General features: G+C 43.4%; 2 protein-coding genes across 5 annotated transcripts in view; both read right to left on the bottom strand.

Moving 5' to 3' along the window:
- LOC144938489 (protein argonaute-2) overlaps positions 1-8,737 on the bottom strand; it is a 36,881-nt gene extending 28,144 nt beyond the window's left edge. For all 4 annotated transcript variants that reach the window (XM_078866343.1, XM_078866344.1, XM_078866345.1 and 1 more), the window contains exons 1-2: positions 8,473-8,737; positions 1,993-2,176 (exon numbers count right to left, since the gene is read on the bottom strand). In XM_078866343.1, coding sequence (XP_078722469.1) covers positions 1,993-2,176; positions 8,473-8,491 — 203 coding nt within the window. In that variant the 5' untranslated portion in view covers positions 8,492-8,737. The remainder of the gene's footprint in view (positions 1-1,992; positions 2,177-8,472) is intronic.
- Positions 8,738-12,371: 3,634 nt separating this feature from the next.
- Positions 12,372-27,669, bottom strand: part of WASHC5 (WASH complex subunit 5) — a 48,585-nt gene continuing 33,287 nt past the window's right edge. The window contains exons 17-28 of the mRNA XM_078866342.1: positions 26,838-26,939; positions 25,877-26,056; positions 25,265-25,389; positions 24,494-24,656; positions 22,416-22,518; positions 20,624-20,703; positions 19,151-19,254; positions 18,136-18,265; positions 16,483-16,579; positions 15,130-15,286; positions 14,103-14,190; positions 12,372-13,668 (exon numbers count right to left, since the gene is read on the bottom strand). Coding sequence (XP_078722468.1) covers positions 13,609-13,668; positions 14,103-14,190; positions 15,130-15,286; positions 16,483-16,579; positions 18,136-18,265; positions 19,151-19,254; positions 20,624-20,703; positions 22,416-22,518; positions 24,494-24,656; positions 25,265-25,389; positions 25,877-26,056; positions 26,838-26,939 — 1,389 coding nt within the window. The 3' untranslated portion in view covers positions 12,372-13,608. The remainder of the gene's footprint in view (positions 13,669-14,102; positions 14,191-15,129; positions 15,287-16,482; positions 16,580-18,135; positions 18,266-19,150; positions 19,255-20,623; positions 20,704-22,415; positions 22,519-24,493; positions 24,657-25,264; positions 25,390-25,876; positions 26,057-26,837; positions 26,940-27,669) is intronic.

The raw sequence follows: 27,669 nt of genomic DNA, 5'->3' as shown, positions 1-27,669 counted from the left end.
ATCGATTTAAATGTCCGTTCAAAATTAAAAGACAAATAATGACTCCTGCTCATTATCCCAGCAGCGCGCTCTCATTAGTGAAGAGTACTGCAGGATCTTTAACATTCATAATATACCTCTAAAAGGAAAAGGCACTTGCCAATGTTGAATGGGCTCTATACCAGTGATCCTTGGATAAGGATCACTGGTATAGGGGAGGGGGGCTCCATCTGAGCACACTCAGCTGTGCTCCAGTGAATTAATGTCAATCACAACACTCGCAGTTCAATCAGCGAGTGCTTCAAATAGAGAATAAACTTAAATGGTGTGTTGTCATGTCACCTTTGTTGATATGAACACATCAAAGAACCCTCCATGGCCTTTGGTAATCAAGTGAGGAACTCAATATATGCGATATTATATCTATGGTCATTGAATTGGCACTGTCTAAACAATCCTGCTGCTCGGCATTGCAATCAAATTCAGGTGGTTTGTGTTAGACTTAAACATTTGTAATCATTTACATGCCTGTTAATATAAATACGGTGTCGAGCACCCTACAGAAGACCATTGTTGTAGATAAAAAAAAATCCCCCAAAAACATTGCTAAAAGTCACAAATCAGAGTGCAGTGGAGGTGGACATTGCTGTAGTCAGCCAGTGCTCCAAAAGCCAGGCGACCTGAGATTTAGAAACCTGGTGATGATTGTTATTTGAACCGGTCTTGGGCCTTCCCTTGACCAATATGCAGACTAACATGACGAATGTCGTGTAATAGTGCCGGCTGGTGGACAGCAGCGGCAACTGTGGTGGACGGACAGTACACACGCAGGTGAGCGGGTGTGGGCAGGGCGGAGGAACTAGGGAAAGGGTCATGGAGGCCCCTGGAACCTGCTCGTGGGTTCGAGAAGGGAGGCGCGGCCAGGGCACGGCCTGGGCGGGGCCAGGCCGCGCTGGTAAGATAAAAGGAGCCGAGATCGGGAGCTCGAGGCTGCCGGTTCTGAGTTTAGACTCGTCTCGTCATCGCTGCCGTCTTCGCTAGATATTGCGCTGCAGGATAGTTGCTGGCCGTCTCAGTCAGCACCGTCAGTGTTAGACGGCTAGTGTTGTGTACAGGCTCGGCTAAGCGGCGGTAGAGGGTGTGTAGACGAGACCGTGAATGTGTTGTTAATAAAGGTGCCTCCTACAAACCTCGTCTCCGAATCACTGACACTACAAAAGTATGATCAAAACAACCCACGGGGATACCTTAATCGACAAGTAGATTGATAAAGAACTGTACATAATTCATTATTGCAACTAAGCACATACAATGCGAATTCCACATAGGAATTCTTTGACCAGCACGTCAAACAAGCTGCCTGAAAGCGAGCAGTGACACGGAACTGCATGTATAATAGTGCAGCAGCTACATAAAAATAGCACTTATTTAAAATTAAAGCAGTGCTTCACAATTAAATTAGAAATCCTCTCCCAACTACCCAGCAGCATGATAAAGCAAAGCACCACTTCATTTTATGATTTTCCCATGCAATTTACGTTAAGATTATTTGGCTGCTTCCAGCATAATCTAACGTAAAAATATTTGAGCACAGCACATGTGAACTAAAAATTGACTGCCACAATTCTCAGAAAAACAATTACTCATTCCTGGAAAGCAGCATGCACGTCTTGATTTTATGATTTAACAAAAGACGTGACATTATTTCCTAGTAATCAGCATGGATGCCAAAGGACCAATATAAAAATTTCATTTTCACGTGAAAATTTAAACACCTGAGGAGAGGTGCAGCAACATCTACAAAGATCGCATTGTATTTTTATGAACGTTAAACAATGTTTAGTTTACCACCCTTAACCGCTCCTTATTAAACAGGGACCTTTCCCCACAGCTGATCGATTGACCTAGTACCGTAAGTGGTTTAAGGTGAGATAGTGTCTGCCCTGCAGACTTTATCGAAGAACAACTCATAATTTCCCCTTGCGAGTCACTGCACTGGTGGGTGACGCTCACCGGTTGACCCTGCGTGGACACTTCTCAGGCTTGATATCGATGTCGTAGTGGAGCAGGTCCATCTTCGGGATGTCCACCTCGAAGTAGTTGGCCCTGAGTTGGATGGGCTTGCCCACAGTGCCAAAGCCCGGCCTCAGGGGGGCCTGAAACACCGGTGGCGTTGTGGGTGGCATCGCCGGGGCTGCTGGTAGCACGCAATAACAGCAGTTAGCACATTTACATCAATAATAAAAATTTACAAACAATGCACATTGACAAAGATGGAACATTCTGCAAACCAGTGAGAAAGTGGGTAAATATAACACCAATTTAGATGTATTTGTATCACCGATTTAAAATGATATATTTAGTGGAACTGAAACACATGTTCTTCCTCATGATTTGATTAAATATTTTTTTTACTAATATAGGAAATGTAGCACTTTCCCTGGCTGCAGGGGCCATGTGAAGCCATTACCTTTGCCATATTCAAATAAAAAAGAATCGATTCTTGCATGCATTATTGGATCAATGTATCATGAGTGCAATAACACATTTTAAATCTATACGTCGTTGTAAGCTTATTATTAAGCAAACATTGAACGATTTCATTACCCTTCATAAACAAAGCTGACCACAAATGTCTCCTTGCCGCCGACACAAAAACCAAACAAATAAATGGGAAATACATTTGAGTAGCACACGCCAGCCAGACCATTATATACTGCCCGACTCGTAAAACATACCACGCAATAAATACACTGAAAGCAAGGGTCACACAAAATACAAATATGAACGCAAAAATCTCAAGCAATGTACAGCTTTCCAGAGGTGCCTCACATCAGTGTATCCAGCCAAATCCAAATTAAGGCGAAGGAATGCTTCGCGCCTAAACGTTTGTCGCGTGGGTTCTACGGCACATGGGATAATTTACGAGGGGGATAATTTAAGGATGAGGTCTCTTGAGATGCCCTCCGCAAACACACACACAAAACATAAACATCGATGGGCCGATGGACGAAATGCACGCGAAAAAACCTAACCGTAAAATCGCGGATTGTGCCCGGCGCGTTTGTCTTTTGTTAGGCGCCGCTTTCTTCACCATGCATTGTGGTCCTTAGAACCCTTCGTGTTGGCGCTCTATGGATGCGTCCGCGCAAGGCTGCACGGCTCCGCCATGGATGGCACATAAACTAATATGATAAACACAATGCTACACAAAGCCCCCCCCCCCTTTTCACAGACAGCCAAGTGGTTTTTCCCAGCCAAATGTTGAGAACAATCTGCAAGCCAGTGCTGGGTTGTAAGAGGGCATCTATAAACAGCAGAGTGTACTACAGGCACGTTGGGTATGTGCCGATGTAATCAGACGTGTCAACCATTGCCTGCCACGGTCGATGTCATGCCAAAAAAAAATTGCATCCGGGGACTCTGGGATGGCTGCTTTCCAGGGCAAGCAGGAGCTACTGTCGTGCTTTACCCTATTTTCTGATTGCAATATAAGGCACCTTTGCTTTCCTGCGCTGTGTTGATTTGTTATCAACACTTGTTGGCAGTGTGTAATCATTAAGCATCGTTGAAATAAGACTTTTGCAAATGGGAGATTTTTTATAGGTCCTGCATCAGAATGTAAAGAAAGCTCAATAATGGCCTTTTAAATGGTTGACTGTTTCTCGACAGAGTGGTCAATTGAGATTTCAAGCACCTGCTCTAATTACAGTGCGAATGCTGTCTCTGATATTATGTTTATTAATTTCATTGTACATGTATGCCAACAGCTAGCTGCAGGGTAGGTTTATTAAAAACATAAAAGCTGTCATTCAGCCCACCCAAAAAGCTTTATTTTTAATAATCCAGCAACGTTTCATTATAGTATTCCCTGGTTATTCGTGAGGGCTACGTTCCCGAAACACTCGTATATAGCAAATTTCGCAGATAATATTACTTTAAATAAATACGTTAATAAGATATTAAATGCATGATAATTATCATAGCACAAAAAATATTGGCTCCAATAAAAACAAATATGAAAGTATTAACGAATAGTTTATAAATGAACTTACCTTAAATTATTATGATGCATAGCATCATAATATCTCATCACTTTCTCACATTTCTCTCTCATAACTTCATCTCATCAGTTTTCCTCTCTCTGCAGTCGTTACACATGCGATTCGCGGATAGCCAAAATCACGGATAGCAAGTTCGTGAATAACGAGGGGATAGACAATTATTTTTTCGTGCTCACAAATTCAAACATGCATGTACGAAAATGTTAGTCAATTGTACTCTCCCTCAGAGTAAAACTAAGTCTTCGTGGTCAGACAAATCGCTGAGTCCACTTGAAGGCCTTACATAGAACTACAGTGTCCACAACATTCAATAAGGGTTATAGTTAGGGCTAGCAGACTAGTTTCAGACAGTGAAAATGACACCTAACATGCATGTTACTTTCCAAAAAAGCTCAGCAACGAAACACCAATTCAAACGATTGGCAACCATTGTGATAAGCAATCCATCAATCATGATAACTACAAGGGTTGGGTTTTTTTCCATGTGAGGGAGAGATTTACCTTAGCCTAAAAGGATAAATTCAAAATAACTTTTCCTCTTTAAGTTGTTGTTATTTATCATTTAAAGGTCAGCGTAAAAAAAACAAGAACCACTCTGCAAAATCGCCATGTGTGGGAAATTTACGGTTCCTTTATTTAGCTTCAAAACCAACTGTGAATGTAGGTCAACCGATGAAGCCAGTTCGTGTGAGTCACCTTTGAGATTATAATGGACGCAATACAGGCAACTGTAAACACCAGATATGGATCCTAAATAAGGGGATACATATCTGCCCAATTTGAGCTTAAAGGCCTGACAATAGGTGAACTTAAAAACCACTCAAGATTTTTTTCTCAAAAAGCACTGACATAACTTTCATTCCATGCAGAAAGCATCAAGAGTCAAGTCAATAAAATAAATACTAATTATCACGCGACTCTTTCATATCTGAGGGTACCAAATAGGAAGCTTACCTCCTCACACTTTTGTTAGCCAATATGATCAATAACCATACACAATACATGGTTTTAGAATATGACATGCAGCTTTAAGCGTACTTACAGCATATACGTGCTGGTGTAGTGGCACGATGTTGATCTGAATGCACTATGAACTCGGAAACCCGAATTTGATTCCTGGCCACAGTTAACATCACCAACCTGCACTGACCAGCAGGGTGAAGCATGGTCAATCAACCCCAATTACTAATTTGGCATAGGGAAGCGGTCAACCAACAGTGGATCGACAAAGGGTTGTAAATTTCATGTAATTCTAACTTCATCATTATCAGGCCTTGGGGGTGAGGTGGTGCAATAATTTGTGCACTACAACATGGCTAATAAGAGTGATGATATCTGAAGCAGTCTTTCGGACAGTCTAGACCAAACCATACTGTCCAATGTGGTGAAATATGACGAGAACAATTTCCTTGACCCCCCATGAAGACTTCATTCAGCAGTGGATTGACCAAGGGTGGCTTTTTTGTTATCTCACTTCCTTCGTGCCATTTTTATTACTTCCTCACCATCCATAAAATATCTAGGATTTACACAAGTGCTTGTTACATAACTCATCACGCAACATTGGTCAATTCCTATTCTTACCTGTGCGCCCACGTCTAATATCTGCCGTATCATGCCAACTGTAGGCATCCATAGATGTTACACTGCCCACATAACGACTTGTGTTGAATGAATACTCCCCGTTGAAATTCATCGTTGGCTAAAAAATACACACCAACCTCGAAGATCCCTGTTACATAACATTGTGCAAATTGCATTTATTGACTTACCAATTATTTCTAAAGAGCATACTCTTAGAAAGTAACTTAAATGTATTTGACAACATATGCTAAACGGGGTTTCTGATGACATCCCAACCCTCGTGTTTCCACGGCAGGTAGCCACAAACAAGAATATCAATTTTCAAAAGGGCTTCTAAACATCTGCCAAAGAATAATTCTTAAGTTTATTTTTTGCCCAAGGATGCAAATTGCTGCTCATGTCTGAGCATCTACAGCAACTATTGAAAATGTGTGTCATCTTGTGATTTAAAACGTTATCACGTGACCCCCTCCCCAACAATCTTCCACTTAAAGGATCCGTCTTTAAACTATCAATACATTACTGAAACTGATTACTCTTTAAACAGTGTTTGATCTTGAGTGGAAGAAACCCCCAGGAAATAATGTAACTACACAACTACAAATGTAAATTTACTTTGTTTACAAAAGTAAATGTCACATTAGGTTATTTTGAAATGTATCAAAATAATGAAATGCGATGCATTAAGCCTTTAGAGTTAATCATCCAAGTCACTTAAGCTGTCACGTTGATTGTGGACATGGAAACCAATACATAGATAGTGCAATTAAAGTCTTGTCCTGAATATTAGCAACAACTTGTGAAGGTACATAATCCCTTCCGGACACCAACAACCTCACTGGTTAAAACCACAAAGACCACACGTGGAATACTTTTCAATGCAGACTTAAGTAAAACAAACTACTTTGCTCTGAGAACCATGAAATATTTAGTTCCCCCACTGGCAGTACTGTATCTGAATTTTCCAAAATGATGAAGGAAAATCGTATTAGCATATATTTGCACGTGTCATGTAAATGGAGTGGACATTTTTTCACTTAAATTACAGTCGCAAAGTTCCCATTTCGTTTTCCAACACAATAGAGAAGTGGATTCTTTGAGTAAATTAAAACTGGGGCAATGCATTCCTAAAATACCTGTTATCTCTAAATCAGACGCCACAGGAAGCATTCGCTGGCCTTAGCAAGGCTTAAACCAGCCTTTGACAAACCTGTACTCACAAAGAACTGCTTGAGAGATGTGCTGTAGAGACTATCTATTTTAGTTCACAACCAAATAGCTTCATTGGCAGAGGGGGCAAATCCTGTTGTTTGCCTTGTGAAAGCCTCATAATGTGCTTCACACAAAGTCTTGGAACCACCGTGGAGCTCATTTGCTTCTTAAAGAACCATATTGGCCGCTCAAGTCAAGTTCATTTGAATCCTGGCAGAACAGAAGCCGATCTTTACCTATACCTGTCCACCGAGTACCAGTCCTGCATTCGCATTTTCAAGAATGCCACATCAATTACCGTCAGTCACGATCTATTGTAGGAGTTTTCGGCGACACCGATGTTTAACGCAACCTACCTACTCAAATGTCCATCACAGCAGCGTATACGGTAAAGGATAAGTTGGCAGTACAAGGAGAACAGCAAGGGAGATCCATAAGCAGGTAATTTAACTTATTTTCGGTGGCATCCTAAAATATATAATTATATATATAAGAATTAGTGTTCATTATTTGTAAATAGGTAAACAAAAACACGAGGGACCCAGCATGTATTTTATAACTGCCAATTAACATATTTTGAGGATACATGTTGCTGGTGGCATTACGCACTGCATCTTAAGTTATTTAACTCTCGGAATGCCAGCTGACCGGTCTAAAGCAAAATATAGAAACTACTACAAGCTGTATGGTAAAAGGAAAACACCTCCGCATGTATTTGAACTGTGAACCAAAACTGCATCACTGTGGGCTAACATTTAACAAATTACATTGTACCAATATATCTTATCAGGACACGTGTATGATCAAAGAATTATGCTTGCAAGAAAGAAAATAATGTTTATCCCATCACATGGGCACATACCAAATTCAAAGAATCCAAGACTGTAAATCAACATACACAATATTATCCCAAAAATCTCCGAAACTGTGTACACGCTAAATCGCGGATGCTAACCGTGCGGACGTTTAATCATTTCAATTTTAAGAATTGTTGAGGAAAGAGCGAGTTTAAAAAGAATGATAATGATCTCGAAGGGCTCTGACCTCGTTAAATAAAGGACACCAAGGAACAATTACGAGCATCATGAGCACACGAGGAGTGGGGGGGCCACAAGCCACAACAATAAAAACTGGTGGCGGTGTATCAGATTACAACGAGAACGTGTTTATTAGTCGAGCAGTACACAAGAACGGGGTATTAGCAGCCATAAAGATGAAATTAAAACCCATTTAAGATTATTTAACATTGTGACCGCGATGGCCGTGCCAGGCAGTGAGGGCCTAGCGCAGGCTTTCCCCGCTAAGTCTCCTCCTCACGCTACGGGAGCGAATCTCCGTGTACTTTAACCGGCCACGGTGATTAATCCACCACCTTTGGCGGCTTTATTTAGTTTTGTTATTCACCACGTCAATATACATACGTATATCTTTTTATATAAAAATAAGGAGACAATTAAATTAAGCGAGACCCGGTTAAAGTCTAGTCGAGGAAACCGGGCCCAGCGCACCGCGCACAACGACAAACACAACAACTTCCCCTCACAAACCTACAATCGCTCTCATCACAAACACGTTCGTAACGCGAACAACCGACGTAGCATTATAGGCGATGTAAGGGCCAAGCGAATCGAACCTTCGGGCTCTTGATACATGACGCCTTCGCGGGGAGGACGCGGGGGTGAGCTGGGGTCGGCCGTCGTGCTCGTTCTCCCGCTGCCCTAGCGTTTTGCTCGACAGTCACGGGCGGGCGCGCACGCACAGCCCCCTGAGGAAAATCCTCTCCCCGACTTTGCCGCCTTTCCCTCCTCACGGCGTGGCCCGCGAGCGGACGGATAAAATGGGGAAGCGAGTCCGCTTCTCCGACCCCGGGAAACGCCGCCGCTCGTCGTGATGGTGGTGGGGGGGGAGGGGGAACGCGTTCGCGCGACGTGACGTAATCACGTCGGCGTGCGTGATGACGTAACCGCGTAGCGACGATGTCCCGATTGGCTGTTTTGGTTCGATGACGTCACCGCGTACCGGTTGCGCGGTGACGTCGTTGAGGGGCAGCCGGAATGGCCGGGTGATTTGGCGCCGCGGCCGCGCGCTCGAGCCGTTAGGGCGTGACGTCACCGGCACAGACCTTACGCGGTGACGTCACGCGCGGCGGGATGGGATCGGGTGTCCAATAGAAAGGCGATCTGGTCGGCGTGACGTCAACACGTTGGCGCGGGCGTCTCGCGTCGGGCGCCGACGTCAATCGGCGGAGTGGAATCTGGCGGGGTGACGTCACCGCGCACGGGTTTGGTTTGGAGTTCCTGTCGAGCGGCGGTTATTGCGGTGACGACATCGCTTAAGAGTGCGTGATGACGTCACCGCGTCCTTTGCGTGATGAGAATCCGCGAACTTTTACTTGACGTGATGACGTCGTCAACACTGGATTTGGGAATCGCTGGCTGACCTTTGAACGACTGCACTAGGCTTGGAAATGGCAATTAACCGGCTCTGGTGGCGACTGTTGCAGACTGATGATACCCCAAATAAAACATTAAAACCAGTACACAGTTACATTGCGTGTCAACCCATCACGGTTTACCCAGTATTCTTGTACAGGGATATTGAGTTTTCAGGTCCATACGGCGTACAGCCGTTTCTTCCTTGTGATGGGGCTTTGTAGGATGAACTTTGAGATTTATAAGGGCACGGGGTTACCAATAAGGTCTGAATCGGGCTGTAATAAGTTGCCCCTGATAAGGGGTTGACATGTATGCGGTTACCATGCGAATAAGTAGCCGTGGCTCTTCAATGCAGAGTATTCCAAATGAAAGTGAAAACCATTGCATACATTGCCACGTTGCTTCACTGCCAAAATCTCAACAAGACAACTTAACACGTTACGTATATAAAGCTTATCAAAGGAGAAACAGACAACGTTTCGGGCAATGGCCCTTAATGCCATGAACAAGGGCTATTGAAACGTCGCCGGTTATCCTACGACCAGTCTGGGATAACCCACGGGCAATTAGGTTTGCCACGTGAAAAAAAGGTGTCCATAAATGTTTGTATATTTGTTTCTCCCTTGCGATGGGACTTCGTAAGATGAACTTTGAGAATGATAAGGGGCACGGGGTGACCAAGGTCTGAATTGGTCTGTAATAAGGTAGGTACTGATAATGGGTTGACAGGTATGTCGTGGTTAGTGTACTAGTGGTGAGTATATGACTATATGTGTGTATCCCCCTTGTGATGGGACTTTTTAGGATGAACATTGAGGTCTGAATTGGTCTGTAATAATGCAGGCACTCATAAGGGGTTGACAGGGATGTTAACAATTTCCAATGCTCAATCCAAGAATAGATAACGGAAAGTCTAAAAATGTAATTTTTATATGAATGCGGAGGGACAGACAAACGAAATACATGTCTGGTTATTTGCTGAGAACCGCTTTGCAAGATGTCTTAATACCAGTAATTTTGGACTATATCTTCTTGGCAAATTTGGACCTGGAGTCTTGCGAATAATTGCGACCTTATTCATCACGGGCAGCATAATTGAGGTAAGATATTTGCATCTTTCAACCTAGGCATGATGTCCAAAACGTTGGAAATCATTCCAAACACGTGGCACAAGCCAATAGCACATCACAGTGCTTGACTTTTCTTTTCCTACTACAACTTCACCGTCACATTACTCAACACTGGTGAATTCAAAACACTAACATCGAATTGTTCCAAATATCCGACTATTCAAGTCCCGTAACGCTTCAATAGAGCAAGATTGTCTCCGAGCTAATTGCCTTGAATGCACCTAATCGTGTCGGATCTTCAAACCTATGAAAGGTTGAGCTGGATTAATAATTTTGTTGGCCGATGATCAGCGCATACCAGGTGTGGTAGGCCTGGGTCTGCAAGCGCTGCGGTGTCAGATGGTAGTACAGAAATGGGTATTGTCCACAGATTTGGTCCACTTAGTGGATTGAATCTATCTGTTCAAATCTTTTGAGTGTAATCCTCTTATATGAGATTCCTCCCACATGACACTTACAAACATCTCGTTGCAGGATCTTCCTGAAAATAATCTTGAGACTGAATTCTTCTATGCAAATGAAATTATTGTACCGTACTTAGTGGCAGTGGCTGATTGTTATTTTTGAGACCAACTTTTGGAATATCAATTATATTGAACGGACTGCATTTACTTGAAAAGATGTAATTTTATTTTGTGTGTAGGCTTAGACATATAAAACTTCGAAATTATATACTACTCATCAAATATGTTAAAAGCATTAGCTTTCATGGACAACATACGTATCTGATTATTTTTAAGATGACATCTAATTCACAAAAGTATTCAGGCAATAATCAACAGGAAATTAGTAATAAAATTAACTTGTAATATACTGTATTTACAGACAATTGCTCAACAGAAAAAAATTAAAAGTGAAAATATTGCTCCAAACAGACAATAGGAGCAGTGCTTGTGGTATCAGTGACATCTGCCACAACCCTTAAGCTGATGAAACAGAAAGTCCAATGTAAATGAGTGACTTGTCAGCTCTTGGATAAACCTCCTTAAGGCAATTAACGCTTCAAAGATTTTCTACCCGAGTAAAAGCTGGATTTGAAGAGTCAGTGTCAGCACAGTGTAGATGTGGACGTAAAAGGGGACTTTAGTTGAAATTATAAATGGTGCGAGAGGCTGGTTACGATGGCAAGCTGCTTTCGGTGCGTTATCGGGCAATGTTCACTTTATGTTTGTCATGTATATGTTCACAATTCATATCCCACCTAGTTTAAATACATGCTGACAGTAATTCGTATTTACCATTAGGATAATTCGATTATAAATTATTTGCGGCCGCTCAGCGTGGAGTGGGTCGTTACAGTGAAGTCATTCAACTGTATTGTAATGTGAGACAATTTGTACTGACGCACCATCATGACCAACTGGACACTCATACACATGACCTCACTTGCTGCATCATTTCAGCTGCCAGTTCCTTGAACTGTGGGTGGGGCTATTCTTTTTTAATATCAATAAAGATATACAAGTATCAATTATGCTTTGAGTTTCATGTCATTATAGTAATCCATTTGGAATACTCCCAGGCAGTGCATCCCCACCCATTTTAGAGAATGCCCGGCAGAAGCAAAGGTTACAGAACTAATGCTGAGATCCCGTAAATTATACTACCTCCTCTGTAATAGATGAAAATGAAATTCAGAAAGGAAAAAGAAAATAAAAATCTGACATCTTCTTGGTTCTTTCGGTAAAGTCACGTAGAAGGGAAATAAAAAAATAAAACATAATAAAATACAATTGTATTTTATTATGTTTTATTATTTTATACAATTGTATTTTATTATGTTTTATTTTTATTATTTTATTATTATAAAATACAATTGTATTTTATAATGTTTAATTGTTTTTATTTTATTATTTCCCTTCTACGTGACTTTACCAAAAGAACCAAGAAGATGAATCCCTGCAGTCACGAAAGCTTTAAATCGAAATTTTAAAATCTGACAACTAAATGGAGAGAATTTCAACAGGTCTGAAGATGAGATATATTCAAGGAGAAAGGAAACATTAATGCCAGATGGAGGCGAAGTATAACAGAACAATATGAAAAAATACAGAGGTGGAAGCAACTGAGAAATTATGCGCAAAGACAAACGGAGGAAAGTGTCAAGGCAGAAGGTTCTGGAGCAGGGCGGGAGGAGATGGATACAGAGGGTAACATGGAGAGAGAAAATCCAAGCAGACAACCCCATGCCATAATGGAAGATTAGTGACTGGGCTGAAAGCATTATCTCAATCAACTTGAGAACCTTGTTTAAACGTGAACGGCAGACCCAAATTCAACTCAGGATCTCAGTCGGTGCCGGATTATTTATTTGAACTCTTGCCACCCAGGGGTGGGGCGGCTATTCTTAACCAGACGTCTCATCAGCCACGGGTCTGCTGTTCCAGTCTCTATGTAATCGACATCAAAGGTGACATCAGATGCTATTTTTGGCCAATCAATGCACAGTTACTCACTAGATGGGCAACACCCCTGTACATTTTATCCATGGTTTAATATGTGCAGCAAAATTGAAGATAAATTGGGTGTGTCAAGCTGTGCTTAGTGGCACTGTGGCATTTCATGCAAGTGCTGTTTGCCCTGTTCTCATTTACACTCAGTGTTCCTTCCACCCCACACAAAATTGTAAATCGAATTATAACTCAATTTACAAAAATGTGAATTCTAGCATCGTGTGACTGACAGATAACATACATTATGATACACCCTCTCGCATTGTAGAAATTGTTTTGATGAATTCCAATTGGTTCTACTTCATAAATACAGGGCTTCACCTATCGATTTGAAGATTTGGTACCAAAGAAGACACCCCGCACAATTGAAATACAGTGCGAGTCCTCCCCCAAATTATTTTGTGCATGAGGTACACAGTTATCTAAGACACATATAACTTCATATGTATCTGGTCTTGACCAGAAATAGCAAGACAAAATACATTAGTGTACGCAAGTGGCAAAAACTCTTAATAGAGGTCATCACTCTGGATCATGCCCACGTCCAAGTTCCCACAATGACACGTACGCATGAGTGACACGCCCAATCAAAAATATAAACAAAAACATATTTCCAAAGACGTAAATTCAATCAGCCGTCTTGATAACAGCACAGGTAATGAAGACCGTACGTTTTGACTGCTCGCCAAATAATCCGCCGTCATGTATACGTGACATCTTGGCATAACGTCTCGCTTGAGTGGCACGACCGCTACTGGGCAACATGCCTGAACTCATCCAGGATGTAGCTCGGGACGTGGGCTTCGATCACCTGCAAAACAAGGAACAAACATCGCCACTATTCTCAATTAACACACAATCTGTTTAATTCAAAACCTTGCCTCAAGTTCCATGTGCAACTGCTGTGATGCGTAGACCACTGTTTTCGGGCACAGCGGGCAGTCTTTCACGAAATTCCAATCTGTAATTTGCAAATGCTAATCCCCAGCCTGCCTTTCTTATGGGCCATTGGGATTTTAAGGGTTCCTCATTGATTCCTGGAAGCTTTGGTTCCTGAAACCACATTATTGTGTTGTGAAGCCCCAGCACATACGGTGGGAATGGATCACAAAAAGCATTGTGCTTTTGATTAGAAAAATAATTGACAAGCTTAGAGCAAGTGCCCATAATCTGATAGCTCAAGGATCCGGGATGATGGTTTGTGTAAGGATGGGTGCAGTGCAAACGCATTTCCCAAGCACACACCTGTCTCGTGAGCTGTGTGTAGTGCACAAAATCTTCTAGGAACACGAGGGTTCCAACCACATCCGAAGGCATCTCTGGAGATTTTTGGCTGCGAAAAACAATTCACACCGATTAGAAGATAAAAGTCAAGTCAATGTTTTTTTTGGACAAATGTGGCACCTTTCTGGCACAAATCTACTACTCAAAGCACCATCACATTAATACTCAACATAAAAATAGGACATTCTAGACAATGAGAAAAATATAGATACAATTCATAGTTGTATGTTGAACTTCTTACACGCCATACGTAGCCAGCCGTGCTACAAAGGTGCAGCCCGACAATTTCTTGACCACGTTACTGCTGGAAGGACCTCACAAGTGGTAGCTCTAGATAGCCCCTCTATAGGGCGTATGGCCTACTCTTCAACACCGGCGAAATAATGTATTGGAAGAGGTGAGAAGTACCCACACTTTACCTCACCACGCGTGGGTACACCAAATTATACTGCTTGGTGAACTCAGGATTGCAAATACGGCGTGCCAACTATTACACCACAGCAGCATCCGTACCATTAAAGATGTTGCTCATTAAATCCTAGCCGCAGCTAACACTTTTAACAAACTTTCACCAACTATTTTAATGGCGAATGACAAAACAACCAGAGGTGCCAGGTGCCTTCAAGCGGCAATGGTTTGGCAAAAATCTGCAAGTGAATTATTATGAATCTTAAGACAGCAAACTATACTCTTACCTGCCAGTAATTCAGGTACATGGACCATGCTCTTATCTGGCTATAACCCAGGTATTTAAGAGCTATTCTAACATCAGGTTTTCTACAGCGCAGGTATACGTGTGGACAGATACTGCTTGTAAAGCTGCCCGTGACCCCTGGCGCGCGCTCGAGTGTGCTGTACGTGGTGTGCGAGCAAGAGAGAGATGAATGTGCATGAACACGTGTGACCAGGCGTAAACCGTGCGTGCAGCCTGTGCAGTGTGCTGGATTAATTAGGGGGTCATCATTATTATTATCGCCGTTATCATTACCTGGTCGTGCACTGCTCCAGTAAGGAGCGCACTAACTGGCCCAGCAGTGCCAGGAACTGCTCGGTGTTGCGCGAGTGGAACTGCTTGAGCAATGTGAGCAGCCCCACCACCATGGGTGGCCAGTCCAGCCCATCACCCGCCCGCCTGCTCACCATGCCTATATACAGCAGACGTTGGTGTTGAGGGTCAGGGAGAACAAGCATTGTTGGATTTTCACTTGGTCCTGCCTATGTAGCGGGGCAGTGGTGGCGCATGCCCCAGGGTTGATGGATCACATAAATGTTGTGAAACTCCTGTCCAGTGGGTGTCGCGAAGGTGCCATACTCTGCCTTGCCAGCAGAATACAAAACAGCTGGTGGACTAATCGCCATCTGTTTCCATCTGTATGGGGATAGTGTTGCCCTCTCACACGATTACATTTTATCCGGGTGCTCCGGTTTTCTCCCGCTCGTATAAACACTCATCATCAGTTGGCTGAAAAATCTAAAAAAAAACAATGCAGCACCCTCCTGAAAATAAGTCCTATGACTCTCCTAGACATAAAAAAACTGTAATCACGACAATAAGTGTGAAGCTGATAGCGCGTAGTATTATTACAGCAATGAGCGCCACGGTAGCGAGATGTTAACTCCCTCGCCTGGTATGCAGAAGGTCGTGGGTTCGATTCCGACCCTGGCGCCTGTATATTTGGAGTTTGCATGTTCTCCTCGTGATCACGTGTATTTTTCTCCAGGCCCTGGGGTTTTTCTCTCCACATTTTAGAATCAACATGCATTTAGAGTATTTGGCTGCTATATATTTCCACATAAGCCACTTCGCTAAGCTATAATTTGAGGCCAGGCCGCTTCTGAAAACGAGCTAATAATAGTTCAGTGGGCCTTACCTTATAAAATAAAAAAGACATTTTAGTTTAATAGTTTAACTACACCCATAGTGATAACAGAAGCTTGTGTTCGTTAAACTTGCATAGTATTAATATTCTCAGTTGCCCCACATGTCATCAATCACCTATAAAATTGGTTACGGTTCGGTCTGTCAATAGTAAATTAACTGCCTTTCTTTCTAACAACAGAATATGCATTTCCATTGTCTAATATAGCATAAATCCACGTGAACTGAAGCTTTCGGCTAAAATTGGCCAACATTTAAAAAGCACATTGGCTCTCGATAGCGATTTGTTCCTTTACGGTTTGTGACCAAACAATTACTTTCGGGCATTTTATTTTCATGTTATGAGTGGATTCGCTCCAATAAGTTATTTAATAGGGTGGTTTTTTCAGCGGAGAAGAAAGGGGGGGGGAAATGAAACAATGCATGGCACAAAAAACGTGTGCGCACAAGAGAGAAACCCACCCACTGCCTTGCTGTACTGTAGCTTGGGTAGATGCGCAATGACGCACAGGAAGTTAATGAGTGGGAAATGCGGCAGCCGCTTGGTTGTGATGTAAATCTGCACCACAAGAGGGGGGAGGGGTGGAAAATGAGTAAAACAAAGCTCTCACAAGGAACTGGTCTCGATAAATGAACACGTTCAAATGTGTTGACGGTCATTTGTTGAGGAGTACAAGATCTAGATGAAAATGAAGGCTTTCGCAAACAATATTTTTTTTGGGTTATATCGCAATTCTGGCTGTCGCCTGATGAGTCTGGTTGTAATTACCGGCGAAATATGTTGTCCTCGGATTGTAAGCGTTTTGAGTTTACTCTCCAACACACCGGTGTGTTGGCGTGACAAACCTTACTAATTGGCTGTCGGGTGGTGGCGTCTTTAATGACACATTTATATCAACGCGATCTAAGCCCAATAAGTTATATTTAAAAAAACACGCTTTTTTAAAAATATACTAGTAATGGCAGAACTCCACGACTCCAGGAAGTGGCCCCGAAGCTTGCCATAATGTAAGGGTCCGTGGCCAATTACAGCCAACGTCAGTTGACCGTGGACAATTAGAACCAAGCCGAAACATAACATATAAAAAAGAACGTTTAAAAATATTTATTTTTATTTTTATTATATAATATAGTATTGTCATCAGTATGACATAAGTATACCGAGTTTGCAGTCGATACCACATTGGGAAGTGGGTTAAAACGACAACAGTGAGTTAAAAGAAAGCGTGCAAAAAAAACTTTTATGGAGAAGATTCAGATGGATAATTGACCTATGGAATAACTACAAACTAAAGATGCATACAGAACCTTTCATGACATATCATTGCAAAACTATAATTTATCTATATAAAACAGTTTGAACAAATATTATTATACAAACATAGGGAACATTGCATCAGCTTTCTCATTGTGCTCCCCCCATCTTTACCCAGACCTGTCCGGAGAAGCAAACAAACGCGTTTTGGGTTTACTGGACATTTAACGATTATTCACCTTCATGAAAGATTCAAACATCACGACCCAGGTTCGTGAAGTGACTGAAGAATAGATTACGTCTCATTTTGACCATTTAAAATGAATTTTAAAAAATGTCCCGTTTCAAATGAATTCGTCCCGCTTACACAGTTGTGTTGGCGAAGCTCACCTAAATTAAACATTTGCACCCATTTTCACAAATGTGTGAGCACAACCGTTTCTCACGTGCATGACTCATCGCACATTCTTCGAGCGCGAGAGCGCTTATCAATCGACAAATGGCCAAGGTGGTAAGATGTTAACTACCTCGCTTGGTATGCAGGAGGTCGTCGGTTCAATCCTGACTGACGCCTGTACATTTGGAGTTTGCTTGTTCTCCCCATGCTCTCTGGATCCTCGGTTTTTCTCTCCACATTTAGAATCAACATGCGTTTAGAGTATTTGGCCGCTATAAATTTCCACACGATAAGCCACTTCGTTGAGTGATCACTTGTGGCCAGGTCGCTTCTGTTAAAGGGCTATATAGAGCCCAGTGGGGGCCTTACCTGGTAAACAAAAATTAGATGATAAGTTTTAGTTTAGAATCGATGCATCGCTGAATGGCTAAGGCCTACCTTGAGCGGCCCTGCGCACGCTTACCTTGTTCAGAGGGTTGTTTATCCCCGCCGCCTCCAGGTAAGAGGTGAGCTCGAAGAGCAGAGGGTTGTCCTCTCGTGGGTACGGGCGGCTCGGCTCGGCGTAGTGGGCCTGCACGTCTGCCAGCAGGGCCCTAGCAGCAGAGCCCGCGGTGGAAGATTAATAAAAATAAATGTATTTATAACGTGCCAGATTTTGTAGACAAGTCGACAACTCCAAGGCGCGGAGCCAAGCTCAGGGCTGCGCGAAAGCCTGACCAAACAGATAGGCCTTTAGATGTTTGGAGCTTTCGTGACTGCAGGAATTACTCTTTGGTTCTTTCGGTAAAGCCACGTATAAAGAGAAAATAATAAATTAAATACTAGCATACGACGTTTCGATTGCAACACAAGCAATCATCAGGTATAAATGAAATAGAAAACAAACCTAGTATACTTAGAAATGTAATGTAATACAACACAGAGAGTCGGCTAACATAACAGTCAACACCCTACCTGGTTGATTACGTTCTTCCTGAAAATGCTAAATTTGAGAGAGAGATAAAACACAGAACCGGAGACATATAGACAGACATATAACCAGAGAGATATCACAGAGATACATAGAGAGACACATACATAGGCACACAGAGAAACCACGCCTCTGTGTCGAGGCCTTAAATAGAGAGAGGGGGGGCGGAGAGAAAGGTGGGGGTTAGAGAAATTAGCATGTCAATGAGTGGCATGGAGCCTGAGCTTAAAAACGACAAAAAAAATTAGGGGAGACAGGGAGAGAGACACACTGATGCAGAGTGCATTTGATATTGCAGATGTGCACAGCGATAGAGTTCCACGCCGAGGGGGTGACAGCAGAGAACCGACCGGCAGTCAACTTGTGTGTATGTTGAACTTCTTTAACACCGTACGTAGCCAATCATGATAATGGGAGGTGCAGAGGAAGGACAACAAACCACACACACACACACACAAAAATATTCCAAAGAAATAAGTTTTCAAACTAAGCGTAAAAGGAAACTAACTTGTTAAGTGTCATAAGAGCTCCAAATAAAGTCTTGGAGTCGAGTTTGCAGGAGTAGCTGAGCTCATGAGCCATCTGTCGCCTTAGCAGCTGAAGCTGCCCAACCTGCGCAAAAAAAGCACAACTTTAAAAACAAGGCGATGTCAGCGTTTGCCACTAGTGGGCACGACTTGGTCGTTTTAACTTCAGCTCCATCCCCAAACCATTCTCACCCTATTGCCAGGCCTCGGCGCCAAGTTCCACTCTCTCCAGGTCCATCTACCAACGGACAAAAACTTTGATGCCCAAGACAATTATTGTTAGCCAAGTAGGTCAAGATACAGCCCTGCAAACTGCTCAATCATGCCACTGCTGGCAGAAGGACCTCCAATAGAGAGAGGTCTTGAAAGCCCCTCTAGTGGAGGGCATTTTGGCTGACTCTTCAAAGCTGGGCCAGACATCTTGGAAGAGGTAATGAAATCAGGAACTTAATTGTGTGGGATTGTTTATTTGCCTAATCATGTTTAATCATTTAAGCATCATTTACAAAAACTTGGGCAATTTATGACTTCAGCGAGTTGTATTAGCAAGATGTGACCTCTTAAATCAGTACCAATTGGTACCCTGATATTAAGGGGGCAAGATCAGACTGCCCTCATCAGTTTTCCTATAAACGGTATTGCCGAGGTGTCATAACTAAACACTTTGTGTAATTTCTAAGAAGCAATAGCAGCTAATAAAAATTTGTCATAATCCTTGCAATACATTTTACATCCAGGATAGCTGCTGTTATGTTGAGAATAGGTTTTCCCATTTTTTCTGGCAGCAAAGCAGGTGTTAAGATGTTAAAACACCAAACTGAAACCTTTTACAAGGGATCATGTCTGCATTAACCACAATGCTTGTGGTCAGAATGCAAAAAAAAACACTCTGATAGAACATGCATTGTCTTTGAAACTGATTGGTCCACACCAGAGACAGCTTTCTTTTTAACCTAGTCTCAAACGGTGTTAGACCAGAGGACGCCAAAAGGCGAAAAGGCGTACGCCTCGAAAGAAAAGCTGTCTCTGGTGTGGACCAATCAGTTTCAAAGACAACGCATCATACTATCAGAGTATGTTTTTTTTTGCATTCTGACCACAAGTATTGTGGTTAATGTAGACATGATTCCTTGTAAAAGGTTTCAGTTTGGTGTTTTAACATCTTAACACCTGTTTGTTGCCAGAAAAAAAGAGGAAAACCTATTCTCATATTTTGATACTGACAAAGGAGGTCCCATAATACTGTTATGTTATTTTCTCAATTTCATATTGAAAGTTAATTATTAGCATATACAAGCAGGAATGTTTCAACTTAACAGTTGCTTTTATGTCATCATCCTAATGATGTCTTTGTTTGACCAGCAACGCCTAATTAAGCCTCAAGGACTTATTTTGGCAAGCTTCTGTGCTCATGCAATGAATGGGTAAGCAGCAGAGAAAGAACCACACGCCACCTTGAGGATGATGTCCATGTAGCCAGGCCAGATTTTCTGTGACTTTGATGTGGCGGATGAATACACTTTGCTTGCGTTGGCTGCAGGCGACGGAGACAGACAGAACACCGCAAAAGCCAGCAATTGGTGTTATGTGCACAACCAAATTCTATACTCTGTCACACAACACAACATCACTGGGGAAAATGTGAAGTGTCTAAATCGCATTTGTATGTTGAACTTCTTTCGCACCGTATGGAGCAAACCTTGTTAATCGGAGGTGCAGGGGAAAGGACAACAAATTAAACTCAAAAAGCAGTTAAAGAAATTCGTTTGAAATCTAGATTTAAAAGCGCCTAGCTCCAGTGGCTTCCTAATATCAGAAGGAAAAGCTTTCCAGACGGCCGCAGAAGCGCATCTGAGAAAGTGTGTGATGCAGTGACCGTCTTTGTTAAATGGTTAGCCAAAAAGCCGGTGTGAGGATGACTGGAGTTTGCATGATGGTTCATGCTCGTTGATGAGATCAGCAAAGTATTGTGGTCAATTTCTGGCAAGCCGCTCTGTGCGTAATGAGTGCGTCCTTGTAATGTATGCATTGTATATGTATGTTGAACTTTAGATTTGACGTTTTCGTGACTGCAAGGATTCATACTCTTTGGTTCTTTCGGTAAAGTCACGTAGGTATAAAATAAAATTAATAAAATCACGACGTTTCGGGCGCAACACAAGCAATCATCATCAGGTGGGACAGCCACAGCAAGAAACAATTGCTGAAGTGGGCAAAATTGCTGCTGTAACAAGAGGCTATATAGGTAAGAGAGGGGGGTTAATGAGATAGAACCAAATCGTATGTTGAACTTTGTTCGCACCGTACGAAGACAACCATGCTAATCATGAAAGACGTGGAGATGTTATAGTTGTGTTGCCCTCGTGTGATATTTATTTTTTTCCTTCCAGAATTATTTTATTGAAAGGGGGAAAAAACAAACCAGGAGAAGGTACAGGGTACGTTCAGACGGAGTTGGGTGGGGGAACAACACATGGAGTAACCTCACCCAGCGAGTTAGGGTCCCACACATTCGGTGAACGTTATAAATGTAAGAGACGTAGTGGAGAGGCGATGCTTTGAGGAGTGTTGTAGGGGAGGGAAGCGAGGCTGTGAGAGGGTGTGGTGTGTTATGTGGAGGTTGTGTGATTCGTGGAGCGGTAATCGGTCCGGGTGTGATTTTAAAAGACTGTTCTCAACACTCTAGTGACATCGCTGCACGGACACTGTGATACAATGCACAGCGGCGATGTCATTATGGTCACTTGATGCAGCAAATCTGGCTGTGACGGCCCCACCTGATGACGGAGACTTGTGTTGCCTCCGAAACGTAGTGATTTTATTATTTTATTCATTTTAATTACATTTTTTACCTACGTGACCGAAAGAACTAAGAGTATGGTGACAACACTCAAGTGACGAAATGGTACATCTGACAGGCCCTTAAAATGCTGTTCTATCTCATGAACCAGGTTTCAAACTCATGTCTGGGCAGCCTGGGGCCCATATTTAAAGTGTGCATCTACAAAATAAGGCTATTTATTTTTTGGTGACATTTAAAAAATTTTATGGATGTTGCTTATCTGCAAATGGATCCCCTCCAATTCAAGCAATTTATTGAATATACTCATTTGTTGACCGAGGTCATCACTCTTGAACATGAGACTTATCCCGGTCTCTTGAGTTCTCCCCCCCCACCCCCCAGGTTAAAGAAAATAAACTTGAAACTCTACGAATGAGAGGGTTTGTTTTGATGTAGACGCTCACCAAGTATGCCCTTGATGGGGTTGGCAGTCTTCATGAACGCAGTAAACGAGTCCATGAGCATCTTGTCCTTCAGCACATTCTTCTGCAGATACTCGACCGCATTCTGCAATGAAGGCAGCGGCCACGTCAAAACCCAGCTTGGTACAACGCGGCAGGTCATAGCACGTCGCGCTGTGGCACGGGGCGGCGCCGCAGGATAACCACGGGGCGGGCTAGCAAAGGGTGGCACGGTACGTTGCGACGTGGCACACAACGTCAGATGGTGGCTTGGGGTACAGTATGGCACTCGGCTCAAACCTTGTGTGTGGCCACCCCCACTCTGAATCCCTCCCCTCTTCCCGTTGCCCCCTGTGAAAACAGACGCCACTCCATGTGGCGTCAAGACCCTGATGTAGCCTTCTCCTCCCATTCATCATCTTTCCTGACTCTTTGGGTCCATCATGAGGCCTCCTTTGCCAGTAGCAAAATATAATAATAGGTTTTTACCCTTTTTTCTGGCAACAAAACTGACACCTTTTGGGTCCAATTTTCTGTTCCTTTCCTAGATTTTTCCTATTAATTCCCATTCTTTATCTTCTCTCTTCCCTTTCCCATTTTGTCCGTATATAATATATCCTTCACTCTCCTCCCCTCTCGATGGTCTGGCCACAGGAACAACGTTTCCAGTTGGATAAAATACATTATCCTGGTTTATATGCATGTATTTTGAACATCTTTCGCACCGCACATAGCCAACTGTGAGAACACACCTGGCTTCGTCGGGATTCAGGCGTGTAGCCAGCAGGTGCCACAGTGAATCATATCCATGTGAGCAGTCTCGAATTTCTGAGACCCTGAGTTCAAGCCAGCAAGCCACTGTGCCAAGCAAATCAATAGCCTCATGCTCTTTAAACTGTTAAGTTTAAAGATTTCAGTCAATTGACCAACAGACCTCAAATGGTATTTGAATTTGATGAAACTGTAGCCAGTAGAATAACAAAAATAAACATTCAGTAATTGGCTGAAAACGTCTTAATATAAATGCACCTTTCGATTTAAAGAAGATAACTGCACCTGTGTGTGATGCGCATTAGGAAATGCAATTTGCATGCACGCTTTATAAAAAAGATTTTTATAATACTTAAATAATAAATTACAGCCCTTTATCAATGTTGGTGAAGCTCCCCCCCCCATCTCCCCACCACGAACAGCTGGTGTGGGACATACATGTATTAACTCTCTTCATTTATTAAAATATAGTTTTTTCTTCATTCTGATTGTAACTCCAGAACCACAACGTAGTAAAAGGCTGAGCAGTACACCGAACATCGGAATAAACAAAAAACCTTTTAAAATGCAAGTTTATTTTCTTGCGAGGGCGTGACCTGACCAGAAACGGGCAACATATGTTAACGAAGAGAACAGATTCACTGACCAACACCTGACTTCCTGTCTCGAATTCCAAAGCAACTGACATAAAGCAGATACCACAGAGTACACAACTGTGTTTGTCCATCGTGAAGTGAGAGTGAAGAGTGCAAACTACTCATCATTCAACCATTGCGACAAAAGGACAACAGCTTCCGACATGGCTACTCTGCCTGTGAATGTACATGACCTTATCTTCGCTCTGCAGACAGCTCTGACTAGGACAGGGGTCGGCAACCTACGGCTCCGGAGCCGCATGCGGCTCTTTACGGGCTGCTTCTTGACGATATGTAAGTATGTACAGTATGTACTCAGATGCATTGCGGCTCTTGAAATACTGAATTTTGTACCGAATTGGAAAGAAATGGCTCTTCTTGTTATTTTGGTTGCCGACCCCTGGACTAGGACGTCCCGCATGTAAAAAAAGAAGTTTGGGTAGCACGACTTCTCGTATGTTGGGCTTAAGGATTGGAACTCACTTCTCAGCAAACTGAGTGCCGAGAAACTTTAAAAGATCTTTCGAAAACTTCTAACATCTATATCTTTTCAACCTGGCTTTTGATTCTTAAACTTAGAATTAATCATGTGATGCGCTGCTGTTCAACTGTAGCGATGCGGCGCTAAAAGGCACCACCCCCACAAAAGCGTGAGAGTGAAATATCTGACATCACCTGCAGCTCCCGAACGATCATAAAGCTCAGCAGACGATCGAGCCCATTGAGGCCGAAGGTTCCCAGGCTCTTCTGGACCTCGGAGAAGAGGCGGCTGTTTGTGAGCTCTTGCTTTGTGCGACCGTCGTACCAGATGCTCAACTGATCCACGTAGGACGTCGTTCTGTTTGGGAGTGGACAGTCACAGGAATATGACATCAGGCCAATCCTCTAAACAATACTGAACACGATGACACGGACTGATTTCTCCCTCTGCTGAAATTCAATGAATTGTCACAATTCCGGAGTAATGATTCAATGCAAGCCAGCCATTAAGCTTGTATTGTTCACACTTGTTATACATCGCCTTGCCCATTCTTCTCTGTAACGTCCAGACACCTTGGGTGGTGACATGGCCAAGCGGTAACGCATTCGCCGCTTGCAGAGGTTGACGGTTCGAAAGCAGTGGCCGCCCTGGTTATTGCTGCAAGAGTATTGTCGAACAAGAAAACACACGCCGCCTGCTTCACAGTGGACGCTACAGATCCCGTGACGCAATTCGCAAGAGTGGACCATTTGTGTGCCGGCGTCATTGTCCAAATTAGCCAAATTTTAAAAATCAACTGGAAATTACTTCAAAAACTACGACACTCAGCGAGGCTTTCCTGGGCATAATAAAACGCTCAAAAAATATCGGTAAAAAGAACAACCTTTGTATTTCTGCTATGTAAAAGAAGTCGTGCTGTGCATCATGTGCACTAGGCTTGCGCAATTTTCCCGTGCGACACTTGCTTGGGGTCTGTGATGCGAAGGATTTCACGGCACAGGCGTCCGATGAAGGTGGCCGATTCGTCCGTGGGCTGGAACTTGGGGATGGGGATGTGAGTCGACTGGTAGATGCTCTGCCAATCCTGCACCTGCAGCACAGACACATGTACAATTCACTCAGACGTCTGTGGAATGAACCCACTGCTACTCTGCTATATCCTGGTCACTTCGCAGTTCCACACTATTAACGCCGGATTAGTGGCGAGATGTTGACTTCCTCGCCTGGTATGCAGGAGGTCGTGTGTTCAATCCCAACCTCAACACCTGTATATTTAGAGTTTGCATGTTCTCCCCGTGATCGTGTGGATTTTTCTCCGGGTCCTCCGGTTTTTCCCCTCTACATTTAGAAACATGCGTTTAATTTGGCTGCAATACAGCTATCATTTGTGGCCAGGTCGCTTCTGAAAAAGAGCAATATATAGTTCAGTGGGCCTGACCTGGTAAATAAAAAATGTACTCGCGATCACTCGAGCCGGGTCATTCCACGATCCCGACACGGAATTCAACTCACGCCCTCTCGATTGCGAGTCGATCGAGCTGCCTCGGGTAAACGTTCCCAACGTTTAAAACCCTGACCTTGGTGCGCAGGAAGCTGTTGCACTCCTGCTCCACGTTGTAGTTGATGATGCGCGACACCTCCTCCTGCCAGATCTTGAGGCCGTACACGCTCACGTAATCCTGGATGTACTCGAACGAGCGGCGAAAGCCATCCATGCGGGCGGCCAAGTCGTGCAGTTTGGGCATCAGCTCGCTCGACTGGTGGAGGCAGGGGGCAAACAGATCAATGCGGGGAGTCGGTCAGAGTGAGAGAAAGCCATGGACAGAGCCAACGGAAGACAGAGGTAACGGAAACACAAAACAGCACAGACCATTAGAGAGAAGCACATTATTATCATTACTCAACAGCATTAGCGGCTAATCCAATCAATGGAGATGTTTTTGATATAGCGCCCTCGAAGTGTCTCAGAGCGTTCTACATCTCATCTTAAACATTTGAAAGGGCACCCCCAATGGCAGCTGTCCCTGTGGGCACAAGGAGAGACTCAGCATCTGGCTTACAAACAGACATTAGTCTACCAGTAAGGCGTGAAGATTGTTATATATAGAACCACAATTGAATAATTTGCAGGGTTATTTTCGAATTTGGCCACCTTGGACCATGATGTAGGCCATCGTGAGTTGGCACACAATGGCCTACTCTTGGGAATGAGGTCAGGGGATCATAACATCCAATGTAAAGCAGATGGCCCGTAGAATCAGTGGTTATTACACCTGCAGTATTAATCAGGGCGGCCGCTGGATTCGAACTGTGATCCTCTGCAACATCGCTGGGCCACGTCACCACCCCACCAGCATTTGGGAGCCATTTTTATTATTTGCAAATAACACACTGGGCACAATGTCCGCAGCTTACCAGAGCTCACCACATTTCTGCACGGAAAATAGTGTCTGGCCTTAGCCAGACGAGCAAACCTATAATCTGTGAACATAACCCCGACCGACGACGCGTTTGGCAGGAGGTTCCGGATTGACGCACCTTGGCCTTGGGGTTGAACGTGAGGCCCGTGTGCAGTGCGGCCGCCACCTGCTTCACCATCTCCTTCCTGATACCGTCCTCCAGCAGCTGCTTGGGATCCACCTGGTGTGCGAGGCACAGCCGGGCAAACGGCACTCGGTGAAAAGGACGCCAATGACAAATTGATGTCTAGAATCTGCGTGACGTCGTCAGATCTCCAAAGCTTTGTCGTGCTAAGCCTGGTTAGAACTTGGGAGGGCGATCACCACCTGCACATACCATGTGTTGATGGCAAGATGTTAACTACCTTGCCTGGCATACAGGAGGTCATGGGTTCGATCCCGACCCTGACGCCTGTATATTTGTAGTTTACATGTTCTCCCCATGGTCGTGTGGATTTTTCTCCGGGTCCTCCGGTTTTTCTCTCCAAATTCATAAATATGCGTTTACGAGTATTTGGCTGATATAATTTTCCACGTGAACAGCCACTTCGTTGAGCTACAATTTGTAGCCGTATCGCTTCTGAAAAAGAGCTATATGGCTCAATGGACCTTACCTGGTAAAATAAAAATTAGTTAATTGTTTGTGATGTTTGCTTGCTAGGGATACCTATTGGGGGAATGGCTCAATTGTTCATCGAAAGATGTTCACTTTAAAGTTGGATGGTGTGGAACTGTGAGTTGGCCAGGCGTTGGCAGCGCAGCAACGGGTTCAGTCCACAAGTTATTAAATTAACAACATATCTATCTGTGTATTTTATCTGTCTGTGCATACTATTGCTCAAATGCGTGGGTTTTATCCAAGTACTCCAGTTTCCCCCCACATGCCAAACACTCACGGCTTGGATAAACAT

This window comes from Lampetra fluviatilis, chromosome 22, assembly GCF_964198595.1.
Source record: "Lampetra fluviatilis chromosome 22, kcLamFluv1.1, whole genome shotgun sequence".
Taxonomy (NCBI): Eukaryota; Metazoa; Chordata; class Hyperoartia; order Petromyzontiformes; family Petromyzontidae; genus Lampetra; species Lampetra fluviatilis.
The sequence above is the reverse complement of the archived record's forward strand: the minus strand, read 5'-3'. Positions and strand labels throughout refer to the sequence as shown.